Source organism: Mesoplodon densirostris, chromosome 11, assembly GCF_025265405.1.
Source record: "Mesoplodon densirostris isolate mMesDen1 chromosome 11, mMesDen1 primary haplotype, whole genome shotgun sequence".
Taxonomy (NCBI): domain Eukaryota; kingdom Metazoa; phylum Chordata; class Mammalia; order Artiodactyla; family Ziphiidae; genus Mesoplodon; species Mesoplodon densirostris.
The window spans coordinates 72,577,587-72,596,226 of NC_082671.1; the positions used below are offsets into that span (position 1 = coordinate 72,577,587).

General features: G+C 59.4%; 1 protein-coding gene across 1 annotated transcript in view; it reads right to left on the minus strand.

Moving 5' to 3' along the window:
* Positions 1-764: 764 nt before the first annotated feature.
* TOM1 (target of myb1 membrane trafficking protein) overlaps positions 765-18,640 on the minus strand; it is a 46,989-nt gene continuing 29,113 nt past the window's right edge. Inside the window, exons 7-15 of the mRNA XM_060112659.1 lie at positions 16,565-16,681; positions 13,671-13,804; positions 11,986-12,019; positions 11,466-11,559; positions 10,607-10,727; positions 6,603-6,678; positions 2,758-2,817; positions 1,752-1,791; positions 765-1,672 (exon numbers count right to left, since the gene is read on the minus strand). Coding sequence (XP_059968642.1) covers positions 1,518-1,672; positions 1,752-1,791; positions 2,758-2,817; positions 6,603-6,678; positions 10,607-10,727; positions 11,466-11,559; positions 11,986-12,019; positions 13,671-13,804; positions 16,565-16,681 — 831 coding nt within the window. The 3' untranslated portion in view covers positions 765-1,517. The remainder of the gene's footprint in view (positions 1,673-1,751; positions 1,792-2,757; positions 2,818-6,602; positions 6,679-10,606; positions 10,728-11,465; positions 11,560-11,985; positions 12,020-13,670; positions 13,805-16,564; positions 16,682-18,640) is intronic.

Consider the following 18,640-nt stretch of genomic DNA (forward strand, 5'->3'; position numbering starts at 1 on the left):
CTCCCACCACCGAGTGCTGGGCCAGGGGGCACCAATGTGCCTCAAGCAGTGACTCGCGGGGAGCCTGGTGTGAAGATCCCAGACCAGAAAAGGTGGTACCCTGAGACCTGGGGCGGCTGAACTGCCACGGAGATAAGAACTGACACCTGCGCCTGAGCTGTGTGCCCAGGCATCCACACTGAGCCTCAATGTTGTCATCTGAAAAATGGGGACGACGCACTGATGTGTGAGGAGGTGCCCAGCACCTCATAAACAGCTGCACCTGGGGCGGCTCACATGACCCACTGAGTCGCAGACCCAGTCTCTGTAAAACAAGATGCAACTCTGCTCCGCCCAGGGTTGTGGAGACGATTCCACGAGCCCACGCATAGCCTGGAACAGCGCCTGGCACCTAGGCCTCAGACGGGATGGCCGTATTGTCCCTGCAGGCTCACTGCCCCACCATGCCCACACCTGCTCCGTCTCTGTGACCACAGTGCTACTGCTGCTGGGCAGGAGCTGGCCTGAGCGGGGACGGCAGTGTGAGGTGCTGAGGATGCAGACGCGTCGCTCGTGGAGAGCAATGGGGCCACTTGGCAGGCAATGCGTGGCTGGAGCCTGTGCTGGTGTGAGCCGTGGCTGGGTGCCCAGGCCTGCTCCTGCACCCACCTCGCCTGCAGATGCCCATTCCACGGGCGGCCCCCAGCCCAGCCCAGCCCAAAGGAGTCCCTGCCTCTGGTGAGGCCAAGAAGTCACCTCCTCCTGGAGACCGAACACTGCTGGCAGGATACTTGTCTACTTTTAATTGGGGATACAAAAGGCACCTCTCCCAGTACAAGAGGATCAACCAACAGGTGCGGGGGCCCAGGGCCTGGTGGAGCCCTGCGTGGGAGGAACAGAGGAAGGATGGAGGGCAAGGAAGTGGAGGTCGTGGGGCCCACAGGTGCCGCAGGCATCCCTGGAAGCCTCCCCTGGTGGCCTGGGCCTGGTGAGGTCTCCCCCAACCACGTGCAGCTTCATATCTGGACAGTGTGCGCTCAGCAGAGGGCCACACACCCTGCCCTCAACAGCTGGCCAAAGCCTTCGGGCTCCAAAGCAGGGCCTGGGGAATGGACCTGAGGCTGCGACAGAAACTTCTGCTGTCTCCAGCCCATGGCCAGGCCTCGACTGTCAGTGTGGGCTCGGAAGAGGGCTCCTCTGGGCATGGGTCCAGGGAGCGGCAAGGGGACTCACGCTGGGGCAACCAAGCAGCCGGCCTTGTCTGTTCCGGGGCCTCTGGGTCCTCAGCAAACTCGCAGTGGTCAGTTGGGGTGGGAGGGGAGGCAGGGGTGTCCAGGGTTCCGAAGTGCAACTGACCTGCTCCCCCAATTCATCTGGCTGCCCCCCATACCCCCAGGCAGCACGGCCCCAACCTCAAGGGGGAGAGAAGGGCATACAGCCACCCCCAAAGCAGCCGTTAACACTGAAGGAGAGACAGGTTCCCGCCGCGGGGTGTGGGAGCAGTGGGGGCTCGGGCTGCAGGGTGCCAGACCCCACACTCATAAGGCAAACAGCATGTCGTCATCTTTCTCCTGGGTCTTCTTTCGAGGGGCACTGCCAGGCGGGGGACCCGGGGTCCCCTCAGCTGAGGGGCTGGAGAGGTTGGGCAAACGGTCGGCCACTTTGGCTCGTTCTTCCAGGAACTTGTCAAATTCTGGAGGAACGAGAGGGAGGCTGCAGGTGGGCTCGGAGGCTGGAGCGGGGCAGGGGTGGGCAGGGCCAAGGGCTACTACCTTCACTGGTGACGCCCTTGGGCTCCTCCGCGTGGTTCCCCTGAGAAAGCAGAAGGTGAGGTTAGCTGCGGGCACTGTGGAGCGGGCTGGGGCTCAGGCTGCTGACTCTGAGGGGTCCAGACCTTGGCTCCAGCCCTGCCTGAGCCACAGGCCTTGGCCCGAGCCACTGGACTTCTCTGAGCCTTGCTTTTCCGCTTGGTGACACTCACAGGGCTGTCGGGAAGCTATAACAGAGGACTACTCGCAGAGGGCCAGGTGCAGGGTAGGGTGCCCGGTAGGCCTCTGACAATCGCTAGTCCCTTCTTCGCAGTGTCTAGAGGGGTGGGCAGACTCGCCCAGTGGTGGAAAGGCTGACACCCAAGCCTGAGGCCACGCATGCTCACGCTGGGGGCTGGGGAGCGGATAAGCCTTCACCCACCAGATGAAACGGATGGACCTTCTCCTGACCTTGGGCAGAAACATGGTCTTGGCCACTTGCAGAAGGTGGCCTCTGGGCCTGGAAGTGCCCAGGCACTTGGTCCTTGGTGCCAAGAATTGAGGGGAGTGGCGGCAGATGCTGGGGAAGGGGCCCGGACGGGGGGCCAGGGCTGACTGCCCCCTGCCGCTCACAGGGGGCAGTGGGGCTCTGGAGACTGCCGCCCCCCACCGCGGGCGTGGCACCCCTCGCCGCTGTCTATCAGCCTCCCGACCTGCACGAGGGGGCTGCCGAGCTCAGTGCTCCCATGGTCCCGGCTGCCCTCGGCCCAGCTGTCCTGCCCACAGTGGGACCTCGATCGGCAGCAGGCTCGGGGAAGGTTAGGCCCCAGAGGCTGCGAGGGGTGCGGGGCCGGGCCCTCCTCCAAAGGGACCAGCCGGGGGAGCGGCAGGGGAGGGGACACTAGCCGCGCTAACGCCCTCTCCTCACCAGTCGCTCATCCTGACCCCACCCCCTGTCACCTCCTCATGAGACAACGGGAGCCCCGGGGCAGGTGGGCAAGGAGGGGGCCAAGGAGGGGGCCGGACTTACCACGTCCGTGGACAGCCACTGCTCGATGTCCTCCATGAGGCAGGCCTGGGTGACGGGGATCTGGAGGGAAGGCCAGGGGGTGAGGCAGGAGGGCAGCGCGCCTCGCCGGTCTGGGGCCCACCGGCCGCGGCCTGGGGCAGTCGCCCACCCCTGGGACTCCTCCCTCATGCGGTGGGGCCAGTCGGACCTGCCCTGCGTCCCCGTCCCCGGCAGTCCCTCCAGGATGGCTCCTGCCCAGCTGTCTGGGACCCCGAGTTCTGCCCGCTGTGCCAGGCTGTGGGCAAGGGGGAGGCGGGGCCAGCAGGCTGAGCAGGGGATGGGGAAGGGCTCCTGACAGCTGGAGCAGGGCCACGAGGAGAGAACGGACCCCCAGCTCCTACAGGCCAAGGGTGCGGGCTTGGTGCGCAGGCCCAGGGCCGGGACCAAGCACAGGTGCTCAGGGGCATCTGACACAAGAATATTCACAGCCCAGGGAGTGGCCAGCCAGCAAGGCTGGGGCACGGGGCACGACTGCAGGCTGTCCCCCTACACCTCCACAGACTCAGCGTTTGGGGTGGAAGGGGGCAGAGGTGGGCCGGGACAGAGGGAGGGGCTGAGACCACCAGACGAGGCCGGGCCGGTGGATCCCGAGGGGCTGCGGCTATGCACAGGGACATGGCACTGTGGCTCCACCACACAGGCTCCTGCACAGGGGCGGGGGGCTGAGCACTGGACTGGGGCAGGGCTGGGGCCTGGGGGCTTCCCACGCGAAATCCGTCTACAGCGGGAGAATCCAGCTGGAGGTTAGGGTCACAGACTCTGGGATCGGAGAGCCCAGAGGCTGGCCGGACCCCTGCGACTCGGCGCAGGTTACTCAGCTCCTCTGACCCTCACTTCACTCATCGTTAGAGAGGATGACAGTACCTACCGTCCAGGTCCAGATCGCTGTGAGGATTAAACGAGACGAGGGAGCTAAAGAGCTTAGCACAGCGCCCGGCACAGTGTAGGTGCTCGGGGAGATGCGCTTACCACTTAGCTACTTTGGGAAACAGAGGGAGAGCGAGTCTTTCTCCAACCAAAGACAGGTCGGTCCCCAAGCCCCGTCCTCAGCACCGAGGGCGCCAGGCGGCAGCAGGAGCACCCAGAGAAGAGGCAGGAGCTGACTTCCCAGCAGCAGCAGCAGCAGTGACTTCTCTGGGCTGCCCACCTCAGCTCCCTCTGCAGGCACTCGGCCCAAGCCCAGGAGAGCCCCGGTCGCCTCCTGGCTGCCACAGGGGCTGCCTGGGCCCTGCTTCCAAGGCAGCACCGAGGGGGCCGTGGAAGCGAGAGCAGAGGGAGCGGGACAGTGCTGGGCGGGCGCCGCAGGCCCTTGGCTGCCCACCCTGCTCTCCTCTTGTTCTGACGGACAGTACCGCCTGGGTGGGCCCCCTGCGAGTGTGCCCAGCCCCTGCTCTCCGGGCCTGGTCTCACCATCCAGTCACTGAGGTTCTTCTCACTGCCGCCTCCCATCTGGGTGGGAGAGGGTCACGCTGAGGGCGGCGGGGAGGCCAGGGCCGGGGCCACCGGTGCGCTGGGGCCTCCTCCAGCAGGGGCCTGCTACCGCCTCAGGAGCCTCTGTGCGCGTGCGCGTGCGTGCGTGCGCGCGCGCCCATGCTTGTGCTGGGCTGGTGGGCGGTAAAAGGGGACAGGAAGCAGCAGAGGGCGTCTCCCTGTGGGGACTCTGGAGTCCTGGACGTGCAGGGCAAAGCTTCTCCCCTACTTTTCACCCCAAGGGTCCCTGGGGGTGGGGAGCTGAGCAATCCTGGGATGGTGGAGTAGGCAGCCATTAGCCCCCCACTGGTTCTCAGGGGATTCTGATGGGCATCCAGGGTTAGGAACATTGCTCCACCTGGTCCCCTCATGTTTACTGACAGGCAAAGAGGAGATCCCTAGGGCCCCAGAGCAGACTGACGGTGGAGGAAGCCTCGGGTCCTGGTTCCCAGCCCATCACCCTGTGACTGCCTTCCCTGCCTGAACAGACCCAGCCCGGGGCCTGTCACATGCCATCCAGCATCCCCACCTCCCAGGACTTATTAACCCCGGGGGGCAGCCACTGGCTGCCCCCAGAGTTGGCACTTGATTCCATTCTGTACATTGCTGCCTGGGATCATGTTCTGACAACCGACAGGGAGAAAGCCTTACCCCCCAAGCCAGACGTAAGCACCTCGGAGATGTTTATGACCTGGTTTTAAGGAAGTCATACCCTGATTTGGTGGAAGTCACTTAAATCTCTCAAGTCATCAGAGATGAACGAGCAGAACTTAACCAGTGCCTGCTTTTCTGCAGGCAGTGGTGTGTGTGTGTTTCTGCCCCATGGCCGTCTGCCGGGTGGGGCAACAGTCAGGAGACCTGCATCTAAGTGCTCCTCACGCCCTTGCGTTGCCGTGTGCCCCTGGGCAAGTGACACCCGTCCTGGGCTGTTTGGTCAGCCTCCGCCCATGGGAGGTCAGGTGGCGTGGGAGGGAAGGGCTTCCCCCTGATTCATATGGAGTCCTGGAGCCAGAATGATGGCCCCTGGGAAAGGAAGGCTGAGCAGCAGGGGAGCACCTCTGCTCTTTAGAGCTCCGCAGGCCATCTGGGGTTCTCGTTACCAGCACTGGCTTCCAAGCTGGACAGACCAACAGCTGTGAGATCATGGGCAAATGACCTCAATTCTAAGCCGTGGTGTTCTCCTCCGTGAGTGGGAAAAACCACACTGCAGTGATGTGAAGGTTAAAAGCTTCATTGCGTGCCAGGCACTGTGCTAAGGGTGTGACATCTGTGGTCTCACTTAACCCCCCTCTGTAATTAACCCCTCATGTGTGAAAGGGGATACCTTTAGGGTTTGTGTGATGACTCACTCAGTAAGCTGGGGACGCAGAGTGCTTAGCACAGGGCACAGGCTCAACAAATGACTGCTTACAAAGAAAAATGGTGGGAGGCTCTGAGACTGGGGCGTGAACGCGCTCTGCACGGCAGCAGGTCCACAAGGCACACAGGAGGCATCTGAGTCCTCGCCGGTCCCACCTCCACAGTGTTCCAGGTCTTGCCCTGTCTGACTTGGGAATGACTCCCGGGATGCTGGGGATGCCTCTGGGGAGTCGCTGGGGATCCCTCCTGCACCCCCTGCCCCGCGCCCCACTCCAGAAGACTGGGCTGCTTCCACGGCCTCCTGACCGCTCTCCCAGCTTCCAGGCTGGGTCCTTCTAAAACGGAAGCCAGATAAACGTTCCCCTCTGCTCAAGACTGCTCAGGGCTCCCACCTCACGTGGCATAAACCCAGTCCTCCCAGTTGCCCCTCGGGCTCCGAGCACCCAGTCCCACCTCGGCCTCTGAGGCCCTACGCTGTCACCAACCCTCTCCTCTGCCACGCTGTTCACTGCCCCTGCATCTCCAGCTCCCAGGTCCTGCACTTTCTAACCACCTCCCAAGGAGCTACTCGGCCCACTTACCGGGACAGAAATTCTCTCTTCCCTAAAGGCATCCAGAAACAAATTCAAAGGTGTGAGAACTGTACTTGGAGCTCTTGCGAGGGGGAGGGGTCGCCCACAGAGCCTGCTCAGTGTTGGCATGTGGCTGTCACTCCACAGAGCCCAGAAGTTAAATGGAACAAAAATGGCACCCTTGGATGCCTCCCTGTGGTCTTAGGGTCTGTTCTCCCGTCCACCTCTGTCCACACTCCTGCAGGTAACAGGTCTCTGGAGGGGCAGTGAGGCCGAATACTGACTCAGCTCCCATCTGCCCTCTCAGGCTGCCTATTATAAACCACCGTGGGCATCGCTGGGCAAGCATCCCCTGGCCCTCCTTCTGGACAGGCCCCAGGGGGGCGGCAGGGCCCCTCTGCTTACCGCTCCGGTGCTCTGCTGCCGGGCATCCAGGGCTCCAGCCAGGCCATCTGTTGCTTGAGGGGCTTCGTATTTTACCCTGAAACACAGAGGCCACCATGGCCATTACGTGCCGCCCTTGCCTTACCAGGCATGCCAGCTGACGTGAGGGCAGAGGCGGCTGAGTGGGGATGAGCTGGACTCACAACCCGTGTGGACTTGGGACGTGCCTGGGCAGGGGCGGCTCAGACCCCAGGAAGGGCGCCAACTCTGCAGGCCTGCCTGAGGATGGTAGGAAGGGTCTCATTTCCTGCCTTTGGGAACCGGGATCAGACGTGTGACCCGCATGACAAGCAGAGCAAGGCTGGAGAGGGGAGGGAAGGTGTTGGGGGCCAAAGACCAAGACCACCAACCTCCTGTGACCAGATCTGGATGAGAAATAGCGTCACTGACCCCACAGCCATAGAGAATTTGCATCTAGACCCTTTTCCGAGCTGCTCCCATTCCATAATTGTAGAAATCATGGTTCTGTGCAAGGCTGCATTTGAATGGGGGAATCCCATTCTGCAGCTGGAAACAAACGTGCAGACGGCGGGTGAGGAGGATTCTGAATGTCCTGTGGGGGAGGCCGGCCGGCGGGTACTGGGAGGACATCAGAGCTGACACCACAGCTTCCGGGCGGAGGAGGACGGGGAAGGAGGTGTCTGCGGCGTCTGAGGTGAGGTTCCAGGGGGAGCGAGAGAATAAACCAGGAGTGGGAGGAAAACTTGTGCTAACGAGGGGGCTGGGTGTCTCTCTGACTGCTACAGAGGGGACATCCAGGGGAGGCTTCGGGGACTCAGCCCTGGCACTGGGAAAGAGCAGGTATCCTCGCCCTGAGCTGCTGGCGGAGAGGAGGTGAGACCGCGTCAGTCACTGAGGCACAGATGAGGGCACGGAATTCCAGCCTCAACGGGAAAGCCGCTACGGATAGAGATGAGGGCTCTTCTTCCAGGTGGGGCGGGTGGGGGAGCATCTCACGCTCTGCTGGAGCCAGGGCTGGTCCAGCTCGAGGCTTCAGGAGCCAAGACCATAGCACATGTGACTCTCGTAGCGCCAACCTGCCCTCCTGGGGACTGGGTAGACTGGCACTTAAACAGGCCTCTCGAGTAAAAGCCCCGAATTCTCAGGCAGCCTCTCTGAAGAGCGGCCGTCCGCTCCTCCCACAGGACCTGGAGGCAGCCAGGAGACTGTGCTCATCAGTGAGCTCACCCCCCGCCCCACGACTGGCACCCATGCAAGTGGGCTGCGGCCAAGCCAAAGGCTGGGCGGCGGGCGGGGCACCCAGCCCTTCTGGAGGGCAGCTTAGCACCCCTGGCTAATTGGGGCAACAAGAGCTGGCGAGGAGGAGGAGATGCCAAAGCCTGAGCAGCACATCCTGACCCGGGGAGGCCCGCTGACTCTGGGGTGGGAGTGGCCGTGCACCTAAGATGCAGTGGGTGCGCTGGGGGGAAAGGCAGGGATGAGGCATGTCCAGCCCCAGGAACGTACAGAAAACGACAATGCCCTTCATTCAAAAGAACCGTGTGTTCCTTCCTAATTACTCCCCACCACCTCGGCTTTTCTGTCTCTCTCCTGCTCTCATACGGCCCCCAAGGCCAAAGCCTGGCCATCCCTGGGGGCCGTGCCTCCAGTGGTGGGGCCCACACGACGCACACGGGACTGCCGGCCCTGTGCCCGGCGCAGGAGGGAGGAGGGCCACCCCTCAGGTGGTCTTGGTGAGGCTGGGGGGCAGGGGCTGGACCCGGGGCCACTTGGGGTGACACTTGTCAGTGCCTGAAGAAGACACAGCGGCACTGGGGAGCAAGTGAGCGTGGAAGACGTTGAGGAAGAGAGCACCCTTGGGCTTCCCTGGTGGCTCAGCGGTTAAGAATCCGCCTGCCAATCAGGGGACACGGGTTCGAGCCCTGGTCCGGGAAGATCCCACATGCCACAGAGCGACTAAGCCCGTGAGCCACAACTACTGAGCCTGAGTGCCACAACTACTGAAGCCCACGTGCCTAGAGCCCGTGCTCTGCAACAAGAGAAACCACCGCAATGAGAAGCCTGGGCACCGCAACAAAGAGTAGCCCCTGCTTGCCACTTAGCCTGCACACAGCAACAAAGACCCAACGTAGCCAAAAATAAAAATAAATAAATTTATTAAAAAAAAAAGAGAGCACCCTTGCTTCTGGCCAAACCTGGCTAAGGCGACCCTAACTCTGCTCACCCAGATGTCCCCATGGCTCTACTTGGCACCCTGAGTGGAAGAGCCTGGTCAGCTGGTGAGGCTGTGATTGTGCCAGCTGTGGTCGGCACAGGCCAGAGGGAGGCATGGGCCAGACACTCGGCGGGCAGAAGAGGTCTTGGAGGGTTCAAGAGCCCCAGGGTACAGGGCAAGGTGGGGAGTCCAAAGGCCAGCCAGGTGACCAGGGCTAGAAGACCCAGCTGATGCATCAGAGAGGGACGGCCAGGCAGGCTGGCAAAGCAAAGAGGAGGCTCGGGCACACTCCCATCCTGCAGGGCGCTTTCTGCTGGGGTGGAAACCCCTCCCCAGGGAGGGCCTGCAGGAGGACCCATGACCTGAGACGGTACGTGCTGCCCTCGCAGTACGTCTTCCTTGGCCCCAGCGTCTCACGTTCTCCCCTGTCTCTGACCCTTTGCACGTACTGTTCCATGGCCTGAAGTGGCCGCCTTGACCTCCCCACTGTGTGGTCCAGTCCTGAGTGCCCTCTGCAGAGCTGCACGCACCTCCTCCGAGTCCACAGTGCTGGGTACACCCCTCTAGGATGGCACCTGGCACTGCACAGCAGCGGTCCGCATGCATGTCACTCCCCCCGTGAGACTGCGGGCCCCAGAGGGCAAGCTCGGGGCGCGCTTTTCTCTGTTCTTCAGGACCCCGCTCCCCAGAGGAGTGACGGTGCAGCAGCAAACCTCAGCCAGGTTGGGGCTCTCAGGTAGCCTGCTCTTCAGGCTGCAAGTCCCACCAGACTCATTAGCCTGCAGCAACACAGCAGCCTCAGTGTGCCCCTAACTCCAAGGCGACTGTGAACCACACTGGTCCTGGAGCACCTGGGCTTGGGAGTATAGGCTCTGCCCCAGACTAGAGGTGCGGCTCACAGCGCAGGGCTGGATAGGCTAGTGGGCAGGGCTGCAAGCAGCCTGTCAGGTTCTACCGGGATTGGCCAGGGTGGAGAGGGGATCCCTGGGCCCTCTGGAGGCCCATCAACAGTACCCCAAGACACCAGAATGACCACTAGGGAGCTGGGGAGTCCGCTGGGAAGGTCCCTTAATCCAGAGCTTTCCTTGGCTGTACATCCTGGTTGCCCTGGGGTTATAACCAAAGGGCTGACAACAACCTCAAGCAAACTACTTCCAGCCTGTATGGAGCCGGTCCTGGGAAGCTGGTCCTGGTGGACACTCGGCCGTGTGCCTCGGCTGCTGAAAGCATCTCCCTGATGGAGATTGACAGTCCCAGGGAAGGACAGAAGCCCAGCTCCAGTGCAGAGCAGGCAGACTTGGGTGGGGTAGCAGGATTTCTCTGGCTGGCTACGGAACAGCAGAAATGACTGGACCAGCCCCCGAGGGCTTGGTACACAGCCTACAATGCAGCAGAGAGCCGGGTTGGGCTGCAGGCATTGTGTTCTGGAACCGGATGGCCCTGGGTTCCCAACCTAGTGCCTCCAAACGCTAGCTGCCTGACTTGGGCAAGTGACCCAGCCCCTCAGTGTCTCGGTTTCCTCATCTGAGCAGATCATGCAAGATCCTGGCACCTAGCTGGTCATCAACCTACGGGCATTCCTCCCCCCATCCATCCCTGCCTGTAGGGCACAGGGTTCCCCGGACCTCGCAGGATTGGCTCGGGGGAAAGAACTCTGCTATCCTGAGGGGGTGCAGGCAGGGGCTGGTGTGCCCACCAACAAACTGGGCTCAGGGACCTGGAGAGAGGCCCTCCCCTGATAGGGGACGACCCAGACTGCAGGGACCCAGGGCGGGGCCTGGCCACTCACTCTTTGCGTTGGTCAGCCAGCGAGCTGCCCCGTGTCAGCGCAAACATGTCAAACTCATCTTCCAGGCGGCCAGAGGTCTCCAGAGACTGCAGGCCAGCCCTCACGCTGCTGGAGCCCAGGTCTGTGGGGACATAAAGGCCACGTGAAGGGTCTGCCTGGCTGTCCTTGGACACTGAGCCGTGGCTGAGCTGCTCCCTGCCAGGCCCAGGTCGGTTCTGGAGAAGCAGCGTGGCCTGGAGTGGTGGCGGGGTCGGGGGACGGACGGACGGGGCAGGCCACCTGCTGGCTGAGGGACCAGGGGCAAGTCACTTCCTCTCTCTCAATTACTTCCAAAGGCTTGGCATGAAGCAGGCAGCCAATAACGCTAATCATAGTGACGAGAGTGGCGATGGCTAACGCTTACCAGGAGTGCACTCTGGGCCTGGCCCTGGTCTAAGCCCGCTCTGTGCAGAAGCTTATCCAGGCCTCACGATGACCTGTGAGCAGGGCCCATTCCTGCCCCTGTTACAGAGGAGGAAAAGGGCCCAGGATGTCCAAGTGACATGCCCAGGTTCACCAGATGATTCAGGCCAGGGAGAATTCAAGGTGTTAATGGGAAATCACACAACAGTGGGATTTCTGAGATCTGAGGGGGCTCAGGAGTTGTGGGACTGCAAGGGAGGGTCCCCTGTGTTTTGTCCTGGCCGCTCAGCCTTGCAGGAAGATTCAGCACTGGACCCTGGCGAGGAGGGGCCTGGGCCAAGATTCTGCTGTTGGCACTCCAGCTGCAACTGTGTAATGGGACGGCACCCTCAGAGCTGCAGGGGTGTCCGCAGTATGTAAGGTACCCTCAGCCCAGAAACCCGCACGCTGCACTTACTCATTCCCGCCAGCTGGGACGAGAGGCTGCTGGTGGCTGCAGGGTCAGGGCCCATGTCGATCAGGTCAGCGGCTGCCTCGGCCTCGCTTGGGGCCTGGGGGCAGGGGAGAGGCCACCATCATCCTCCCAACCTGACCGGCAGCCTCATTCCCTTCTGTCCTGAAGCACTGGCGCCTTCATTCTTTGCCTGAGGACCTGTCACCGGCAATAACCACCTCCACCCCCTCACCCCCACCCCCCACCCCCCACCCTGTCCCTGCAGCAGTGATTGGGAGTCAGGGAGTCTTTCTTCCTCCCCTTGGCCTATCTAGCTCAGCTGGAGGCCTGGGAGGCTCAGAAGACCCTGGGGCATCAGCTGGTGGCAGAATGTTATTTACCCTAATGGCACAGTGACATAAAAACTGAGAAGGGGCCCTCTTGGAGATTCTGGCTAAGAAGGCACATCCCACGCAGGATACCTGGGGAGGGAAATGGGCCCAGCCCTCCTTCTTCCCATTATCACGGAGAAGCAGCCTCTTACCTTGGCGGTCTGGCCTGTCCGGAAGCGTTCAAACCTATGAGACAGAAAAGACCTAAGTCAAGGAGAAGGACTGGGTGGCCCCTTAGCACAGCCAGGCCAGAGCTTTTCCCACTGCAGGTCTCAAAACCGACAGAGTGGGTCACAAACAGGGTGATGACACGGCCTGGTTCACCCTGGACGGATCCAGTTTATGCCTGCTGCCCCAGGGAAGTATTAGCAGGGCCCCTTTTTCACTTGGAAGTGTCCCAATTAGATTATCAATTATCTGGTCACCTTAGTCACCATTAGCATTAAATAAACAACAGGCATAGACTAAAGCAGAAAAGGAAATGGGGGTGCGTGCACACAGCAAAGGTAAGTACTGTTTTTTGGAACTTGTTCGGTAACATACATTTGCGTGTGCACATGTGTGTGTGTGTGTATGTCTCTAAAGCGGTGTAAGGAAGACACACCTCTTACACTGCTTTATGGAGCCACTTAAAACTGCCCTAGACAGGTCAAGGGGCTGGTGGGTAGACTGAGGACTTCTGGGATCTGTTCCTGACCTGGCCCTGGCCCTCACTGTGTGACCCTGGGTAAATCACCTCACTTCTGAACTTCAGTCTCCTGTCTGTTAATAAGCGGGTGACAGTGGAACCTGCCTCGCAGGTGTGAGGATCAAGTGAACCACCAAACAAATGTAAGGTCTGATGAATAGGTGTCAGAGGGGTCCCAGTCACCCTTAGATCGGGCCCTTGGGCCACCTCACGGCCCACACGGCAAATGGCAGGGGCTCTTAGTCCCACCAGGTCAGCGAGCAGGAGAGGCCGGGCAGCCGTGGCCTGCCAGGCCCCGCCCCCTCACCTGATTCAGAATCACTCAGCAAGTGTTTGCTGATGGATAGAAACACGAAATGAACCAGGGGCTGGAGGCGGCTGGCATAACTGGTACCCTGTGCCAGATAGCCCGACCACCGAGTGCTTTATAGGCATAACCGCACGGGCCCTCAGTTATCTACAAGGAATCATGAGCTCCGTTTTACAGATTCAGAGGCAGCATGGGGGACATCATTTCTGCAGGCCCAGCACTTCTCCCCGCCTTTGTAACAGCACCTAAGTGCTCCTCTGGGGAGCTGCTCCCCCCCTTTCCTGTGATCCCGGCGGGACTGTGGTCAAGGGGGCCTGTCCCCTCCCACATCTGCATCCCACAAGGACGCTGAGCCAATCAGAGTTTCTCTTGGGGAGCTGACTCTTGGACAGAATGGTACAAGGTGGGCAAGAGTTTGGAGCCCATGTATTCATGATGACACTCTGGGGTCATGGTCCAGGAGTTTCTGCCCCGGAGGCCCCTGAACTGCCCTGGCATTTGTCCTTCCTGCCCCACTGGGAGGCCTGACTTTTATTCTTCTTTGGATTCTGAAAGCTATCCATTCAATAAAGGCCGTTCTCCTAATGACTTCTTTTTCTGCTTAAGTTAGAAAGCTTAGGCTGTGATCCTGGATGCAGGGACGCAGGCGGCAGGAAAGGAGCTGTGGGGTGGAGGGCGGGCACTCCTGCTACGCTGGATGAAGACAGCTGAGGGCACGTGTGCTGGGCAGCTGACCTGGTGTTTGAGAGGGAGATGAGAAGTCGGAGGGTGTGAACAGGGGAGAAGGGAAGGAAGAAGGCGGGGCGGCTGGCCCGAGGCGGGGCAGACAGCGGGGCTACCGTTCGTGGCGCAGGAAGACGTTGTTGAGGTTGTCGTTGACGATCAGTAGCTCCTCGGTCAGCTGCTCGTTGGCGACGCGGGGGATGAGCTCCAGGACCCGCTGCTGCATGGCCCGGCACGTCCGGTTGAGCTCCTGCCGGGGGAGGAAGTGAGACAACCACAGCTGCTGGACCCGGAGCGAGGCCGTCTCTACCGGACGCCCGGCCCTGAGCGCACCTTGGAGGCGGAGAGGTTTCCAGACTGGACTTCAGGTTGCACAGAACGGCTTTTGGGGTTCTACGGACGAGCACTGGCGTCTCATTTCTAAGTGTTTAGCACACAGGAGACGACCAATGTGGGAGCCGTGTTGTGGGTTTAACCTGGCTGTGCGGCCCTCAGGATGAAGTTCCTGCCCTCACCTCCCCTTCGCGGAAAATCAAGACTGCGAGGTGGCTGGTGAAACACCTGCCACTTCTCTGGGTGCACTGAGGTTTTTTGTGACCAAAGCATAAAAAATAAACTGGATGATTCAACTATTATCCCGACTCTGAATGTTTGCCTCATTACTCTACTTTCTTTTTTTTTTCTTTTTTTTTTTTTTTGCGGTACGCGGGCCTCTCACTGTTGTGGCCTCTCCCGTTGCAGAGCACAGGCTCCAGACGCGCAGGCTCCGCGGCCATGGCTCACGGGCCCAGCCGCTCCGCGGCATGTGGGATCTTCCTGGACCAGGGCACGAACCCGCGTCCCCTGCATCGGCAGGTGGACTCTCAACCACTGTGCCACCAGGGAAGCCCTCTAATTTCTTTTTTAATGCTTTTTATTTTGGAATAATGTTAAATTTAAAGAAAAGTTGCCAAGATAAGACAGCACAGGGGTTCTTCACCCAGCCTCTCCTTAGTTTGGCACTTGTCAAAACTATGACATTAATGTGGGTACAATGCTGTTAACTAACTACAGACTTTATTCAGGTTTTACCAGTTTTTCCACTAACGTCCTTTTTTTCTCTGTTCCCACATTGCATTTAGTCACCACGTCACCAACTGACTTTTAATCAGTTAGCGTTATGTATTTAAACTTGTTTGGGAAAAAGAAAAAAAATTAGAAGCCGAAGCATTTACAGGCTTTTTATTTGTAGGACGGAGTGTTTCCGTCCTCAGGTGCCTGCCATCAGGTGGAGAGGGGCCCGGGTCACAGTCCTGAGGTCCCAACAGATGGTCGGGCACTGCTGACTGTGGCCACGCGCCAGCACGTTTCTCCTGGCATCATGAAGACCACTGATTTTGGTTCTTTTCAGACCCTGCTGCCCCTGCCTCCCCCCAGGTCAGACCCTCTCCCGGGATTTCCTCTCTCGCCTGAGCGTGGGGCAGGGCAGGCCCAGGGGACTTCCAACATCCTGCGGGCCTCCCCTCTCCTCCCCCCATGACCAAGCACACTGCAGCTTTGTCCCTACTTCCTTTCCTGCCCCTCTCAAGAGCAGAAGAGCAGCTGGTGGAGCCAGGGGCCTGGGTTCATACCCCGGCTCTGCTGCTGACCAGCCCTGTGACCCCGGGGGCGTCCCATGACCTCTCTTTGCCTCAGTTTGCTGACCTGGGATGTGAGGATAACAAGAGTACCTACCTCATGGCGGGGAGGGTGAGGATTAAGTGAGTGAATGTATATCACGTGTCCACATCAGAGCCTGGCACACAGGACATGCTCAGTGTGCATCAGCTGTCCCTGTGTCACCCCTGCCTGCCAGCCAGCCTTCTGAGTCCCCAGAATCACTCATACCGCAAGGCCTTGGCTTGGGACACCCAAAATTAACTGCGCTACAGCAATCCTGCCACTTCCCAACTCACTCAAGCTTCTGTCATTTATTCTTTTTATTAAAAAAAAATTTCTTTTTTGGTTTATTTATTTTTGGCTGTGTTGGGTCTTCGTTGCTGCACCGAGGGCTTTCTCTAGTTGTGGCAAGCGGGGCCTTCTCTTGTTGCGGAGCACGGGCTCTAAGCACGCGGGCTTCAGTAGTTGTGGCACTTGGGCTCTAGAGCACAGGCTCAGTAGTTGCGGCGCACAGGCCTAGCTGCTCTGCGGCATGTGGGATCTTCCTGGACCAGGGATTGAACCCATGTCCCCTTCACTGGCAGGCAGACTCCTATCCACTGCGCCACCAGGGAAGCCCTGTCATTTATTCTTCATATTCGTGTGTTCACTCAACTGTGAGACTCCGACTTCACTCCCCTCCACCCTGCCCCCTGCTCCCACCATAAGGTAAGGACCCCGGAGCAAGAACACTGTGTCCGCTTGGTCGGGCCCAGGGACAGTCTCGCCTTCCAGGAATGTGAGGCCCAGCAGGAACGACACAAAACGAGACGATCATACCAAGCCGTCTGTCCCCTCACAGGTTCAGGTGACTCCTGGGCCGCGGGGGTCCCTAGTTTTCTTGGCGTGTCTAGGACTGACCTCTGTGGGGAGGGTGCCTTTCCCCACAAACCCCCTCACTCGAGTGGGGCCCCAGCTGGGGGTGGCACCCTGGGGATATCACGTGACATACGGGAGCCCCAGCCTGCAGATCCCAGCCTGCTAAGTTTCATATTCTGAAAGGTGGACACCTCACCTTCCAGCTTTTCCTCAAGACCACTGATGGGGAGCTATTTGGAACCAGGCCACAGGGAGGGTGTTTTACGTGCAAAGCCTTATTTAGTACTTAGGTCAAACTTGTACCACAAAAGCAAAGTTACCGATGAGGAAACTGAGACAAGAGGGGCTATTCTGTTCAAACCACCAAGTGGTAGAGCCCCGAGTTCCAATCTGATGGAGCCCGAAGTCCCTGGCTTTATCATCTCCCATTGTGACCGAGGGGCTCAGAGTCCGCCACGGAAAGCACCGTGGCGGTGGCGGGGCCGGGAGGCTGAACCGGGCGGCTGCTGCTCACCTGTAGCAGCTCCAGGTCTGCCGGCTCCGCCTGGGTGGGCACGAGCTCCGTCAGCATCTCCGACATCACCCTCACGTTCCCACTCACCATCTCCAGCTCACTGCGCAGCTTCCCGATCTGGAACACACGGTCGGCCCCGCTGACAGAGGCCGGGGTCTGGAGCCTCTGCCACTCCTGGGACACAGCCTGGCACTACCAGCCCGACCTGCCGGCACCCTCTCAAGGCTCCCGGGCCACAGCCCTGCACCAAGAGGCCCATGGTAGGCTCGCCCTCCCCACCGCTGACCCCCTTATAGAGATGTTAGCAACTGTTACAGGGCGCCCAGTGCAGGGAGAGGCCAGGAGGAAAGAAGCTGAGGGCGGAGGCGGCCCTGAGTGTGGCTGGAGGGCTCTGGCATCTCCTGGGTGCTTGGCGCCTAACAAGGCCCTGGAGGGGGGCTCCCCTGAGGGGAGAGGAGGGAGGCCTCCCTCCTAGGAGGACCCGGTTCTGTCTTGCTCCTGGTCCGCTTTGGTGCCCCAGACTCTTCCGAGGATGAGACCCAGTGCCGCCCCCCACCCTGAGTGTGAAGCTCAGACTGAGCACTCGTTAAAGGGACGTGAGCAGGTTTTCAGCGATCAGAGGGGTCCCAGTCTTGGCTTGGGGAATAGCTGTAAATCGAGTCGCACAGCCTCTGCACTCAGGTGAGGTGGTGAAAGGCCCCTGCTGCGGCGTCTCATGTGGCGGGCTCTGCGGGGCGTTTCCTGTCCTCATGGACAACGTGGACACTGTGAAGGTCCAGGAAGGGACCAGTGTGGACGTTCCCAAACCTGATCTGGTTGATGAACCCTTTGATCATGGGTTACCTCACAGGTCTAGGACTGAGCAGCCTACACTTTGGGAAATGCTGCTGCATTCCCAGTTGGCTGACCCAGCTGATTTCAGAATCAGTGTCACCGTATAAATTCACGGCGCCTGCCTGTGAGGGCAGCTACCATTCTGATCACCTCTAAGGCCCAAGCACTATATTAATGTATGTTGCTACTTAACCTTGACCATAGTCTCATGAGGAAGGTATCACTGCCCAACCCTTACAGATGAAGAAGTGGGAGTGCAGACACAGGCCCACTACTACGGTTTGCCAGCAGCTTCCAGACCCGTAAAACGTTTGGTACATTTGGCCTGTTTAACAAACGCTCCTGGCAGAAGCAAGGGAAAAACAACTGATCACAAACCCAGCGTGTCCAGGTCAGATGGGACCTAATTACAAGGAGTCTGGGAGTTACATCAGTGCTGCCTGAAAGCCTTAACGTGTCCCAGGAGACGGAAGGGGACTCTGAAATTAAACAGACTACTCGGTCTTGTTTAGCAAGAACCTTCTTCCACTGGACATAATCAGAGTCTAGTCCACACAGGTGCCAGACTTCAGGCAAATTGGTTAAAATTATAACCAGGTTAGATCAGTTTTGGATCACAGGGTGATTTTACCACTTTTATGCACTTTTAATTATTGGGCCTGTTAGGAAAACTTTTCTAGTAATGTTATTTGTAACTCTGGGGGTTGATTTCATAACTTGCTATAAGTACAGAGGTTTCTCTTTAAATAGGTTTGGGTATGAAAGGCTGTTGTTAAGTTTATTTGTTTGTTAAGACCAAACGATACCGTAGAAGTTTGTAAAACACCTCAAAAGTGGGCACCCCCAGTGTGCAGGCCTCGAGCAACTCTGCTATCCACAACTAAAATGACCGCGCACCAAGGAATGCTGGTCACGGCTGTGGACGTTCCTTGTAGGGCAGCAGCTAAGGCCGCCACAAACTGCTCGAGGCCAATGCGCAGGGCACTGACCTCACTGGCAGGAGGGAGGGGCTGAGGGGCAGGCGGCCTGGTCTGAGGAAGGCAGTCCTGCAAAGCTACTCACGGGGCCCCAGAAAACGAGGCCCAGGCCCGGCCTCCAGGATCTTACACTATGCCTCAAACCTTCTTCTTGGGGCTTGGTGGGAAGCATCACGGTGCAAGGCAAGGGTTTAAATTTTTTTCTATACAGATGTTTTAGAACCGTTTTTAGCAAGAACCTCTGTCCAAATGAAATCTTACGTTG